The sequence below is a fragment of the Arvicanthis niloticus genome, chromosome X (genome assembly GCF_011762505.2).
Source record: "Arvicanthis niloticus isolate mArvNil1 chromosome X, mArvNil1.pat.X, whole genome shotgun sequence".
NCBI classification, from domain to species: domain Eukaryota; kingdom Metazoa; phylum Chordata; class Mammalia; order Rodentia; family Muridae; genus Arvicanthis; species Arvicanthis niloticus.
Genome location: NC_047679.1, coordinates 29208559 through 29223877, shown reverse-complemented (window position 1 = coordinate 29223877; position 15319 = coordinate 29208559). Strand labels below are relative to the sequence as shown.

General features: G+C 40.9%; 1 protein-coding gene across 8 annotated transcripts in view; it reads left to right on the top strand.

The window, feature by feature from the left end:
* The window catches only part of Sh3kbp1 (SH3 domain containing kinase binding protein 1), a 207222-nt gene that overhangs the window by 164694 nt on the left and 27209 nt on the right, over positions 1–15319 (top strand). For 7 of the 8 annotated variants that reach the window (XM_034485252.2, XM_034485250.2, XM_034485249.2 and 4 more), the window contains one exon: positions 11623–11708. In XM_034485252.2, coding sequence (XP_034341143.1) covers positions 11623–11708 — 86 coding nt within the window. Of the gene's footprint in view, positions 1–10190; positions 10341–11622; positions 11709–15319 lie in introns of those variants that run through there. The other variant, XM_076918933.1, reaches the window with a different exon arrangement.

Sequence of the window (15319 nt, the reverse complement as noted above, 5' to 3'; positions counted from 1 at the left end):
CTATGCACGAGCCCTGTGTTATATCCCAGGTCCCAGGAGGGTAAATGGGTCACACCAGGTACATTTTTTATTATTGGCTCTTCTTAACTTGAGAAGCAATAACTATTTACCCAGCTGGGAGTGAACTAGGCTGACATAGACGGCCTGATATGATTGATGACCTGCTGTCTACAAGGCCAGGTTCTCTGCTCGGAAGACCAAGAGGCTGAATAGTAAAACAGCTTCAGTGGCTTTGAGAGGATCAGAGTTTCAAGGTCATTCTTGACTATATAGAAAGTTCTAAGCCAACCTGGGATACATGAGATCCCATGTTTAAAATAAATGAGTGAATCAATAAGTCAGCTTAAAGAAGTGCTCTTGGTCTCTGCAATTAGACTTAGTGGATCCAAATCTACATCCTGTCACTTTACATGAGATCCCGTGTCTAAAATAAATGAGTGAATAAATAAGTCAGCTTAAAGAAGTGCTCTTGGTCTCTGCAATTAGACTTAGTGGATCCAAATCTACATCCTGTCACTTTAGTACTTTGGTGACTTGAAATTGGCCAAGTGACTTAGCTTCACTTAGCTGCAGTTTCTTCTGCTATATAATGAAAAGCAAGCAGTTCCTCAGGAATCAGACCGTTCCAGCAGAATGTGAAGATTGTTGTAGGGCTCCATGACCATAGGAGCAGGACTGGGCAGAGGGAAAGTTAAGTTGTGATACTGGTTCAACAAGTGTCTGTGAGATCCACGAGGAGCTCTGTAGCTAAAGTCGTCCACTTGAGCTGTCCCATGTTGGCTAATGAGGCTTTCTGTAGCCAAGGCTATCTCTGGAAGGACTAAAAGCTAGAGACTGCCCATGACAGCACTCTTAGTAGTAGGGGTGACTACCCTACCACTACAAGGGACCCTCAAGGCATAGTGAATGGCTCCCTGGCAGGTTGTGGGGGTGGGATGCTCCATGGATGAAGGATTCTGCCTCAGTATATAGTAGGTAATTGTCATTGCACAAGCAGTAGGTGCATGGGATCTTAGGATCTATTTGCTCCCTGCTCAGACCCTTGTCTGTGATTTAGCTTCCCTGTTAAGGAAATGAAGGGACTTCTATGATATACAGTTACCCGTCATGCAAGGGTCGAACTAAAACCTCCAGGAAAATATATGAGAATAAAATCATTTTGATTTCAAATTTAAATTCCTTTCTTAGTTCCATATTTTCTTTTCATTTTTATTAGTCCTTTGAGAATGTTGTACGGTGCGTTTTGATTATAGTTATTTACTTCCCTCCTCTACTCTTCTCAGATCCATCTCCCTTCTCGATCGACTACATTTTGTGCCCTATGTTTTTTAAAACCCATTAAGTCCAGTTTGTGCTGCTCATATACTCTTGGATGAGTGTGGGCAACCTACCAGGGGCCACACTCTTAAAGAAAGCTGACTCAGCCTTTCCTAGAAGCTATCAAATGCCAACAACTGCTCAGCTAGGGGTGGGGCTTCATGCTCAACTAACCCTCCTTGCTAGGATTTGGTTTGGCTTGAGTCTCGCACATAGTAACACAACAGCTGTGAGTTCACATATGTGCTTGCCCTGCTATGCCAGGAAAACACTTCCCTTGTAGTCATCCATCACCTCTGGATCTTACAACCTTTCTGTACCCTCTTCCACAATGAACCCTTAGAAGGAAGAAGCATAAGCCTGGGCAGCCTTGTTCTGGTGTCGTCGGGTAGATGGTGCTATGGATGGCCAACCTTTGCCTGTCTTCTCCTTTTATTTAATTGTTGTCAGAATAGAAACTTAACAGAAGAAGAAAAAAACTCTGGCAGGAGCCAATAAATGATGAAAGTGTAAGCTCCTTTTTCTTCTTTAGAGTTCAATAACACCCTTTCTGGAAGAAAAAAATGATATCCTTGTGTTGAACAGACTGTAGAATGGATACCATAGAGCTGCATCGTCGTTGGGTGTCAGCCACTATAGACATGTGCTTCAGTAAATTTCAGAAATTCTTCTATTTTTCAGAACTGAAATTCATTAGCATTGTTGTAAAGAGGCTATAAATATAGTGAAAGGCATTTACAAATAGACATTGTAAAATGCTTACACACCCACAGTCTGAGCACTGTCAAAACACCAGCTGCAGCTTCCCTACTTGGAAGGATCAGAACTTTTTTTAAACTACACCTACTGTGTTTTCAAAATAGGCTTGCTTCTGGCCCTAGATAGAAGAGCATTTCAACTAAAACCTGTATCTAGCTCTTGGCATGAGGGATCAGAAAGCTCAATTGGAAGGAAAAGCCAACATCTCTGCCTTCTTATACAAGTGTGGTCTGTGTTCTAGAATCTGGGGAAGAATCACTTGGGAATGGTTAGTTTCTATTTCTTCAGGGTGGGTCCTCATACTTCAGCCTATGGAGGCTACAGATGAATCTCAGAAACATAATACTATCTATCCCCTTAGGCAGAAGTCCTCCCTGGCAAGAGTTCACTACATATCATATAAATGCCATTTGAAAGGAAGCCACCCTGACAACTGGAACATAATATTTTTTTTTATCAAACCATCAGAATGTAGGTCCTAAAACTGGGAATAGAGCCTCCAGTAGTTATATGCAACTTGCAATCGTATTTTTGATTTGTGATATACTCTATATTTTCTAGCGGTTATGAACCCCAAATGACCTTTACAGCAAAAGTTCCCCATTGTTGACCTCTGTGGTAGAATATGTTCCATTCTTTAGGTTTAATGCTGTATTAATTTTCTCAGGCTACTATAACAAAATACGATAGGCAAAATAGTATAAACAACAGACATTTATCTTATTATAATTGTAGAAGTGTTATACTAGGAGGAAGGCATGATAGGATTTTCTTCTGTATGGCCTAGAGAACTGGCTTAGTGGTTTAAAACCACTGACTTCTCCTCCAAAGGACCCAAGTTCAAATCCCAGCACTCATGTCAGACAGCTCAGAACTGCCAGCTTCACAGGCTCTTACACCATCTTCCTGCCTCTATGGGCATACACACATATCCAGAAGCCACTCCCACAATTATACACATAGACACATAAATATAAATAAATATTTTAAAATTCTCTTGAATAATAAGTAGGGATCTCTAGGTTTATACATAAGTATCAGATATTGTGACGAGAGCAGGAATGGTCTGCAAGAACCAAGAGAAAACAAAAGATGGGTCTCTGAACGCTAAAGGGTGAGTCACTTTTACTCCGAGTAGGAAAAGACATCATTCCATACCTCTATGGAGACATGGAGATTTGAAGGCAAAGGAGAGGATAAAAGTCTGAGAATTTGAGGACAACTCACAGGACCATCTTTCACCTGATTCTTGCTGTAATTTCGACCATTTCTCTAATGTTTAAATTAGGGACCAAGAGGGGCACATGAAAGGAGTTAGAGAAAGAAGAAGAGGGAAGGGGAAATGATATCCATGTAATACTCACATATTGACTTCTTTTTTTTTTTTTTTTTTTTTTTTGGTTTTTTGGTTTTTTGGTTTTTTGGTTTTTTTGAGACAGGGTTTCTCTGTGTAGCCCTGGCTGTCCTGGAACTCGCTCTGTAGACCAGGCTGGCCTCGAACTCAGAAATCCGCCTGCCTCTGCCTCCCAAGTGCTGGGATTAAAGGCGTGCGCCACCACCTGGCTACATATTCACTTCTTAATAAAGATAAAACAACAAAAAACAACTCCACAATTTAAATAGATTCAACTGCCTGTAGCTTAATTATTAACCTTATATCCTGTTTTATTCTTAATAATTATAATAAAAATGGGAAAAGTAAAACAACTCTTGATGGTCCCTTGTGAGGTAATCCTGCTCAAACTAGCTCTGTAGTCATGCTGATGAAGCACCATGTTAGGGAGAGATTAAGTAACCTGGCCAAGATCATACAGGCAATTAGAAGTGAGCTCAGATGTAGTACTCCTGCCTTGGACCTTCAAGTATAGTATTTATAATTTTACACATCTTGACTGATTCCCAGGAGAGATGGCTATATTTGGCTACCTGTGTTCAAGAAACTTACCAGATTTTGTTGGGCAAGGACCATGCTGTGCCTCCTTTTACTATGCTGTTGGCTATATTGTGTAAGTCTTTAATCACTACTTGTAAATGAGACTTCACACTTCTTTTAGATTTATTTATTTTATTTTACCTGTGTGCATGCTTTGCCCACATGTATGGATATGCACTGAGTACATACCTGGTGCTTCTGGAGGTCAGAAAAGGTAACATTGGATCCGCTGGAATTGGAGTTATGAATGGTTGTAAGCCAGTGTGTGGGTCCTAGGATCCAAATCCAGGTCCTTTACAACAGCAGTAAGTCCTCTTAAATTCGGAGCCATCTCTCCAGCCCTACAATAAATGCAAAATGTAAATAAAAGAAAAAGGCACTGGAGAGATGGCTCAGCACTTACGTGTACCTACTATTCTTCCAGAGGACCTGAGTTTGGTTCCCAGCACCCATGTCAGGTGGCTCACAATTGCCTATATCTCCATCTCCAGGGAATGCAATTGCATCCTTGGGTTTCTGCACATGCAGAACATAAACTCATACAGACACACACACATATATGAATAAAAAGTAAAATAAATCTTAAACATTATTGGAAGGGAAAAATCCCCTATAAGCTTTTTCTGAAGATGAATACTATTTACATTTTTTAAAAAAAATCCTTGCCCATATTTTTCTGTGTATGATTCATCTTGTTTTTGTCAGGTGCCATCATATAGAAGATCATAAAGCTTTATAAGTTGGGGGAAATGCATCTATTGTACAGATGTGTAAGACATTCCCATTTTTAGAAAATTTGGCCATTGATCCTGGATTCCACGGGTATTTTTTAGGTCCTATGCTGGATCACTCATCAGACTTCCCAGGAGTAACTACCATAAATATTCTATTCTTCAAGAATTCCTCCTCCTAACACCTAAGGGAGGCATGTGGGTGTATGCATATTGCTGTGTGTGTCACTGTTAGCCTGCCTTTGTTCTCTACATTGTAATATAAGCATTCATTCTTGTCGGAATAAACCTGTTTATAAGTGCCATTTAAATGCCTCATAAAATCCCATTAAATGTCACAGTTTAGTCAAATGTTTCCCTAGATCTAAAATATCCCATTGGTAGGTTGTTTTTTTTTTTTTAACTCAGTTTTTCTTCATTGTAAACAATACAACAATGCAAGGAACCCATTTATTGCAGACCGTTTCTAGGACTCAGAACTGGCTTTCATGGACATGAATACTTAAAATCTATACCTTAATCTTAAAGCTTAAGTTTAGTTTAACTTAAAACAATTAATTTTATCCTGCGCTATTCCTCAGAGGATCTGAGTATTTTTCAAAATTTCATGGAATGGCAGGTGAAATAAGCTAGGAACACAGAGGAAAAACCACTGTCCAATCTCACTTCCATGTGGAATTGGAAAATGTCACATTCTTAGGAGTAGAAGAGTGGTTACCAGCAACTGGTGGATGGCTGGATGGGCAGAGGAGACATTGATCAAAAGGGACATTTGGTTAGATAAAAGGAATAAATCTAGGTGATTTGCCACACAATATGCTAGTGATAATCAACAATAATTTGTTGTATATTTCAAAACAACTAAAAGAAAGGATGGTTAAGTGTTTTTTACCACAAAGAGATAATAAATATTTGAGATGATAGATAGGCTAACTAACCTGATTTGATCAACCTGTGATGGATAGATGCAAGTATTAAAACTTTATTGTACCTTATAAACAATTACTGTTTACCTGTAAAAATGTTTATTTGCATTTTATTAAGTTTTTCTTCATATATTTTGATCATATTTTCTACCATTCCAACTTAAAAATAAAGGTTTTTTTTTTTTAATTAAGCTTATTGGGTAGGGAAAGAGAGAGTATGGGAGGAGTTGGGGAAGAGGAAAGATTTGATAATGTTCTATGGAAAATTAAAAAGTATTTAAGTCATAAGGAATATACCTACAATCATATTTTAATTGTTGCTGGTTTTGAATGATAATAATGTGACAATAAATTATACATTTCTGTAAAACATAGTTTTAAAACATTAAATCGCTACGGTGATTTATTGTTCATTCAGTAAAGTGCCTATGTGCGAACAAGAGGACCTGAGTTCAGACCCCCAGAACTCATGTAAAACCTGAGCAGTGGTGTGCGTATCTTTAACTCCAGTGCTAGGGAAACAAACCAGTGAATCCCTGGACCTCATTGGCTAATCAGTTTAGTTGAATTGATGAGTTCCATGTTCACTGTGAGGTGCTAGGCTTGTTGGTGCATGCCTTTAATTCTAGCATTCAGGAGGCAGAGCCAAGCATATCTCTGAGTTACAGGCCATTCATGGCTACATAGTGAGACCCCCATCTCCAAATAAATACATAAATGAATAAATGGATAAATAAATAAATGGGAAGTTAGTGAGGAACACACCCAATATCGTCAGCCTCTATGGGCACATGTATACACATGCATGCATACACACACATGCACCCACTCAAATGCATACATATATGCTCCCCACAAATATGTAAAATAAACTAAAAGGCTAAAAGCTTTATCCAAAAGAAAAGTAAATATATATAAAAGAAAGAAATGTTTGAGTATCTAATAACAAGGAAATAAGATATCCTGAGCACAATAATGGGCAATGGAGCCATCTCCAGTCCCTTAAGATGGGCTCTCATTTGATGAAATTCTAGGGTTAACTCAAATGAAGCACGCAGCAGCTCCAAGGTTGACATTAATCAAGATACGTCACGAAACCACATGTTCTGAAACAGCCAAGATTAATGCAGAAGCAAACTTCCTCCTCATCAACAGCACCTCTCATGTACTCCTCAGCTACCCACAAGAATGTCAAACCATCTTGCCTTTTGATGGCTTTCAGAAGCCTCCCTTTTAGGATACCAAAAGCCAAGTATGCTCGATTTCTTCAAATATACTGGCACAATCTGTCCTGTGAATTGCCTTTATTATTACTTATAATAATGCTTCGGTGTAGACAGTTTGCTATGGTGTTATATTGTATTTTTTTAGTTAATTATTTTATTTATTTACATTCCACCCATTGCTCCCCTCCTGGTCCCCCTCCCATAGTTCCTCAACCCATTTCCCCCTCCCCCTTACCTCTGAGAGGATGTTCCCCTCTCCCCCTCCTCAGGAATCCCCCTTTTCTGGGGCCTAAGTCTCTTGAGGGTTAGGTGCATCTTCTCCCACTGAGTCCAGACCAGGCAGCTCTCTGCTATATATGTGTCAGGGGGCCTTGGAACTTCTGGTGTATGCTCCTGGTTGGTGGCTCAGTCTCTGGGAGCTCCCTGAGGTCTGGTTTAGTTGAGAAAGCTGATCTTCATATGGGGCTGCTCTCCCCTTCAGCTTCTTCAATCCCTCTCCAAATTCAACCATAGGGGTCCCCAACTTCAGTCCAATGTTTGGGTATAAGTATCTGCATCTATCTCAGTCAGCTGCTGATAGGGCCTCTCAGAGGACAGCCATGCCAGGCTCCTGCCTGTAAGCACATCATAGCCTCTATAATAGTGTCAGGCCTTGGTGCCGACCCCCCACTATGAGATGGATCCCAAGTTGGGCCAGTCACTGGACAGCCTTTCAGTCTCTGCTCCATTTTTCCTCCCTGCATTTATTTTAGATAGGAACAATTCTGGGTCAGAAATTTTGACTGTGGGTTGGTAAACCTGTCCCTCCACTGGAGCCCTGTCATGTGTGAGTGGAGGTCAAAGGACAACTTTATGGAGTTAGTCTTTCTACCTTTATGTGGTTTCTAGGGATTGAACTCAGGTAACTAGGATATCGTGACAAGTGTCTTTTACAAGTCTATTAGACATGAACTCTTCAAGTTCCCTCTTTCCACTGTTGGACATTTTGGCTAAGTTCACCCCCATTGAATCCTGGGAGTCTCTCACATCCCAGGTTTCTGGGTCTTTCTAGAGGGTCCCCCCATCTCCCACCCCCAGCAGCTGCAGATTTCCATTCATTCTCCTGGCCTTCTGGCCTTCTCTCCTGTTCCCCACCATACCTAATCCTGCCCCGCCTTTCCCCTCTCCCACCCAGGCCCTTCCCTCTCTCTGCCTCTCATGATTATTTTCTTCTCCCTTCTAAGTGGGATTGAAGCATCTTCACTTGGGCCTTCCTTCTTGCTAAACTTCTTATATTGTAGTCTTTAAGGAATGCAGATAAGAAAAATCTGGGTTCAACAGGTAACTCTTCCCTATTTTCATCTCTTTTTATTTTAAATGTATTTTTTATCTGTGTGCCCATATACAAACATGCCTGTGCACATACATATGAGTGTAGATGCTGATGGTGGCTAGAAGAGGGTGTCAGAATCCTGGTGTTTGCTTTATAGGTGGTTATGAGCCACCCAGCATGGGTGCTGGGAACTGAACTTAAGTTCTCTGCAAAGAACAATACAATCCTATAACCATCTCTCACACTCCTTGTTTCTTTTTAAAAATACAACTCTATTTCTTGCAGTATTATCCATTGAACTCAGGGCTTTGCATGTACTAGGCAAGAACTCAACTTGCCTAGTATACAGTTCTATATCCCCAGCATAATTTTTTATTGAAAAAATAGTTATCCCCAGCATAATTTTTATTGAAAAATAGTTAATTGTATATATTTATGGGTGTAGTGTGATATTTCAGTTCTCACATATAGTACATGTTGGTCCTATCAGGATAATTTGCATATCTGTCACCTCAGATACGTATTATTTGTTTATACTGGAAATATTCAAAACCCTAGTAGCTGCTTTGAAACATTCAACTAGTTGCTGTCAACAACCAATTAGTTTCTAGTCATACTGTGAAGCATCAGAATTTATTCCTATGTTCATCTGTGGCCCTTGATTTACTATCTTCCTGGTTCTCTTTTCTCTGTACTCTCCTCAGACTTTACTGATCACCGTCTGTCTGTCTGTCTGTCTGTGTTTTCTCTTTCCTTCCTTCCTTCCTTCTTTCCTCTGTCCTTCCTTTCTTCCTTTCTCTCTCTTTCTTTTTTCTTTTGTTCTGTCTGTCCTTCCTTTCTCTTCCTTCCTTCCTTCCTTCCTTCCTTCCTTCCTTCCTTCCTTCCTTTTTCTTTCTTTCTGTCTGTCTGTCTGTCTGTCTGTCTGTCTGTCTGACTGTCTGTCTTTCTTTCTTTCTTTTTGAGATCAGCATTAGTTTTTGTACTGTAAAAACTATTCGTGTGTGAGTATATGGAGGTCAAAGGACAACTTTATGGACTTAGTCTTTCTTTCTACCTTTATATGGTTTCCAGGGATTGAACACAGATTACTACGATATCATTACAAATGTCTTTTACCTGTCTTTCCAGCTCCATTTTTTTCTTGAGGCAGGAGTCTCTATTGTAGCCCAGGATCCAATAAATTTTTATATTTTTATTTTATTATTTTACTTATTCACTTTATATCCTGCTCACTGTCCCCCCTCCCAGTCACCCTCTTGTACTAAAATGTTTTAATCCCCCTACTTCCATTATGTATCCAGGGCTGGTCGCAGACTTGTAATCCTCCTGCCTCCACCTCCAAGGTAATGAAATTATAGGTATGTAGTACCATTGCCAGTTAATTGTTTTCTTTTGGGTACTAGCAATTCTAACTAGTGTAAGGTGACACAACATGGCAGTTGTGGGCATTATCCTAATTATAAGTGATGTTGAGCAGTTTTCTGTGTACCTACTGGCCATGTGTATATCCTTTTGAGAAATGCCTAACTGATCATTGGGGTTTTATTGTTGTGCTACAAAGTTCACAGTTAGTTGAATCTGTGTGTGCAGAACTCGTGGAAAGTTGACTATACTTTCAAGAGTAGATGCTGAGGTCCTGATAATCAGAAGTTTTGAAAATAAATCCCCTCCATCCTACCACACCAAATGGCTTGGTATCTACCTAAGGCAGTGGCCTTGAGGACCCTGAGTTTTGGTTGTCAGAGGATATAGAAAGGGAATCTAAGATGAACCCTGGCTTGGGGATGGCAAAGCCTTAGGATGTTGGGCGAGATAAATAAAGGCCCCCTTTATTTATATGTGAAGATATTTCCCCTTCTAAGCTCTACAGTAGGTCATGTTCTTCCTGGACTTCTGGTCTAACCTAGCTCTCAATGTTCCAGCAAGTCCCACAGTGCACATTCTAGAGCAGACTTTATGACATGTAGCATTATGACACGTTACCCTTAATAAAGACACAGCAGAAGAGGGAACCTGATACCAGTAGTTCTCAGCTGTCTGCCCTCTGGTGAGGAGCATGTGAGAGTTGGACCAAATGCTTCCTTTCCGAAAGAAAACCAGACCCCCATCCATGAGACTGTCTCCGCAGACCTGCTGGTATGCCCATGTGTGTGGGTGTGGGGGGGATTCGCACAGGGTTTCACTCCTAGAATAAGAGCTACTGGCAGTTGAGGGTTGCTGGGAGAAGGTGAATCTGTCTTCTTCAGGGATGAGCCCCCCCCCCCATAAGTTAGCCAATCCCAAGAGTATAGCTCTAAACATATATTAGCAATGCCAAATCAGCAGAGCAGCTTGTATTTATAAATTTGTCTGTGTACCCTGTAGAATTCCCTGCCCTACTCAGGACTATGGCATATAGTTACCATGCCTTGTGGACCTGCAGTGATCTGTATGTCTATCCCATTCACATCATCAGCCTTTCCAGAGTAGTTCTTTCCCACTTTAGCTCTCCCCATACTCCTAGCAGAGTAGGCATCAGGTAGATGTTTGGGAGAATAAATGTGTTCCTGGTATAGTTTGACTTTAGGCCATGGTGACTTTCAAAAGCTGTGACATGAACTGCTTCCATTGCTTTGATAGGAACAACTGTTCAGCTCTCTCATGTCATGGTGAGGATCAGCCCTTGAAAAATCTTATTTAGGACTCATCTCCCTAACAGAACCTAAACACTGCCTTTTGTGGGGAATACAGAGGAATCTTAGGCTGGTATACAAAGAAACCTTTCCTTAGCTTGGAGACTTATCCGCATCCCATGTGTGGGCTTTTTCCAGCCCATATTCTCACAGTCACTCATGTCATAATGGGCATAGTGTTTGGGCGGGGCATGACCACCCAGAAGCTATCTAATTTTATAGACTTGTGCCCCAGTGCCAGCCTTCGGGCTGCCAGATTTCAACTTGACACCTTGTGCCTGTCAACAACCTGGCTGATACCTCAGCCCCAAGGCCAGAGAACCTTTTTCTCAAGGTTAAAAGTAGCTGACCTTTGACAAGAAGCATTGGCTAAATTCTGTGTTCCTTAAAAGGGAAGCAGCCCGTTTGCCAGTGCTTATTTGGCCATGGGGCAGGAACAGGCCTGTGTTGCATCCTGTGGAGACAGCGGGAGGGTTTGTGGCTAGAAGTACATTGGCAAAGGGTCATTATTAAAATAGCCATCTTAGAAAATGTGTGCAGAACAGAGGGACATCCAGTCTGCTGGCCAGTTTATACCACAGCCCATGTGGCTGGACAGCTCATTGGGTCTCAGCACCTCCCTTTGGCTCCCTGCACAGGCGACAGTGCCATTCTCCCCTCCTTAATGTGTGAGCAGCAAGAAAGTGGACAGAATGAGAAGGACACACACTGATTATTAAATGTCTGGACTTGTGTTTTTAATGTAGGGCTGACAACTCAAAGATTGACTTGGCAGGCAACACACTCTCTGGCATCCTGGATAAGGACCACTCAGACCGCAGCAATGATATTGGTGAGTGAAGACTTAACTTGTTCTGCTTCTCTTTGCATTGTTAGGAAAGAACTGCAGGGCCTGCCTTGCCTCTTCAAGCAATGTGATGGGCTCTATTGTGGCCACTGAAATGCTAGGCTCTCGGCCTCTGCTGGGTTTTAAGTGTCACTGTTTGACAAGGAAAGTAAATGATTTTGATTTCTACCTGAAAACGAAGTACCTGGTTTTTAGCCTCCCTGGCCTTAGCAAAATTCCTTACAAGTGCTAGTGAAGAGCAGTGATGAATGAAAGTTGTTGCAGGAGTAAGCACAGACACTTAGTTCATGTTTTCTAGCCTCAAAAGTGTGCAAATGCACAATGTCAGGGTTCACTGTAGAAGTGGCACTGAGTACTTTGACTTTAAATTAAAATGAGCTTCTTATGTATGGTAATTGCCACTTACCACAAAACAGGAGGGACTTGCCTTCCCAAGGTCAAACCAACACTGTGTGATAAATGGGGGTAGGGGGTGTTAAAGTCACTCTGAGTAAACAAAAGTCAAAGGTCCTTTGGGGGGGGGTGTATCTGGATGGATTTGAGGTGGCTGGAAGTCTGATCTGGGTAATAACCCTTTTGGGATGCTAAGTCTCAAGTCCAGATTTTTTTTAAGTACAGTGTCTTTTTTTGTTCATATTGTCATAAGGTAGCATTCTCCTGCATTCTACTTTAGAGGGGTACATTTTGAAATTGCCCTTATTTTAATTAATGTTTGATTGTGAGTTCATTACAGATTCACAGCCAGAATTTAGAAATGATACATATTTTTCTCCTGCACATCCCATTGTCACATCTATCAAAATTATAGTGCTATATGGACATTGATGTATTGCATCTCACTAGTCTTATACAACTTCACCGAGTTTTACTGGTATTCATATATGTGTAAGTCTCTCTGCAATTTTATTTTGTGTGTATCTGCTAACATAGTCAGGATTCATAATATCTCTGTCACTACCAGGATTCTTCATGTTGCCTATTTCTTTTTCTTTCCTTTGTCTTTGTTTTTGTTTTGTTTTCTTTGTTTTGTTTCAGCCCTTTGGGTTTTTGCTTTGTTTTGCTTTGCTGTTTAGGCTGGGTCTCTTTATAGAGCCCCAGCATCCTAGTTTTCCTTTCCACTTGCTATGGTAAAATACCCTGGCCAAAAAAAGCAGCTTAGGGGAGAAGGGTCACAAGGCTAGGTCACAATGCCAGGCTACAGTCCATCATTATGAGGAAATCAAGGCAGCAAGGAGCTTGAAGCAGCCACTTATATATACTAATAAGAGCAAAGAGAGTAAATGTAGCTTGTGCTTTCCACTATAATACAGTTCAGGATCTCCTGCATAGGAATGGGTGCCATCTACAATGGGTGACTTTTGCCACCTCAGTGTAATCAAGATAATCTCCCATAGATTTGCCCATAAGACAACCTGACCTAAACAAACCCTCACTGTGACACCCTCCTCGGGAGATTCTAGACTTTTTCCCATTGATAATTACAACTAACCATCACACTGGGGTAGCCTAGACCTCATTATAATAATATAATACTAATAATATATTAGTAATGTAATATTATTGTCTCAAACTCACAATACAAACTCACAATCCCAAATTCGAGGATTACAGGCTACCATGTCAGGCCATGTTGCTCATTTCTAGCCACACCCACCTTCCTCCAATCCACTCACTCCCAACATCTGGCAGTTATTAGTGGGATTGATTTGACATAGAAGATAGATTTTCATAATCATCTGTTTTGGCCACCTAATTTAGAAACAAATGCCCAACAGTTGGCAGGCCTTACAAGAGCAGCAGAATGCCTGCCATGAGCAATCTCCCGGCCTGCCTGATGTGACCCCCAAGGTTGGATAGTGGGTTTTTGTTTTTGTCTTTTTATGAATCTGCTAATAGGATCACATCTTTGAAAACTGCTGACCTGAAGTATCTGGCCTGACCTTAGGAGGCCTCGTGTGTAGGATACTTGGTTGTGACTGTAAATACCAAAAATACATTTGCTGTTTCCAGAAGTTGGTTTCTATCCTTATTCAGCCTTTGAGAATCTGTCATGAAGTATAACCCAACAGTTAAAACTGGCTAGCTCTGAGTTTTCATTGGGTAAAAGAGCAGGAAAGAGCAGCGTAGTGAATACTGATTCAAAGGCTAGACTAAATTATGGTTCTCCCACTGTGCCTTGGTATTCAGTCTGTGTTGTTAGCCAGAACAACTGGTAGAATACTGGTAAAGGTCTTGCATGGGACTTTACACAGGAAGATAAGGAGTTTTTCTTTCTCTGGAATACATAATGCTAAGAATCTGGCTTTTCCAAGAGCACTGGCCTTTGAGCGTTGCTTTCACTGGCTCTGAAGTTGTCTAGGATGGCTATTGCAGAAGTATGACTAGCATGTTTTCTAATCTGACCAAGCAGTTGAGAAATATTGGTGGCATGGATAGGAGAAGAATTTTTTCAAGTGCTTTTCATAGTATGGGAACTAAGTCCCAGTTGTATTTGGAAACCCAGAGAAATGGCGCTGAGGGGTTTTCTTTCATTTTGCTGAGAAGACATTAATCCCAGAAGAGTATCAACTTTAATAACCTAAAGTGTAGATTCTTTGACTTTTAAGAAATGCTGCTGGGAAGCTATGTTGTCAACCAGGAAATACTGGAATATTCACTACCCAAACACCCTTACTACACACGTCTGCTTCTGTGGATTTATAAGATACTGGATAACAAAAGAGATGACCCTACAGGTATAACAACTAAGTAGTAGAACATAATACTGATCAGGATGTTCCTTTGTGGCAGCAGGCTGGGACAAGCTCTATAAACGAGCACAGTTATCTGTATCTTGGCTTTGCTTAGGCAGAGGTGGGGGCAGGCAGGGGAATCACATGGGGAAGTGCTGAAGGCTTAGATAGATCAGCCTGACTGTAGTAGGATGTTTGTGCTGAGTAGAGGAATTGACTTGGAAATATAAGTAGGGATCAAACTGGGTTTAAGGAGGGGGTGGATTTGTAATTTATTCTAGAGACAGCAGAAGCCATTGATAGGGACACTGAAGCAATGTATCAAACTTCGGATTAGTATACTAAATGCTGAAGAGCTTGATGGGACCAATCAGATAAAGGAAAGCTAGATGTCAATAAGTTGAATGGGTTTCGTTAAGCACATTGACTTTGAAATTTGTCCAGATGCCCCATGTCAGTCCTGGATGGAGTCAGAGTGGAGGTTCAAGGATTTAGAGATAGGCAGGAATTGGAGGTAAAGGTTGAGTTTCACATAAGCACTGCTAGGGAGGGAAACGTAGGATTGGTAGCTACAAGCCTGAGTTCTGGAGCTGATGTTTCTGGCCTGGGTGGCTTCCCTTGCTTCATTATCAACTCAATCAACTTCCTTACCTTGTCTTGCAGAATTATGTCAAAATCCTTGGTGGTTGGCAAAAAGATAGAAATGTTTATATTAATATTGTTTGTTTAGAGGAGTCTTCTGGGCTAGGAAGATAAAATCAAAATTTGTCATAAAAAATCAAAAAAATTTTAAAGAAGGTACTTGAGAAATGTCCCTGGGTAAAGAGGACCTGACTGAACCCACATAGTGGACATAGTAGCAAG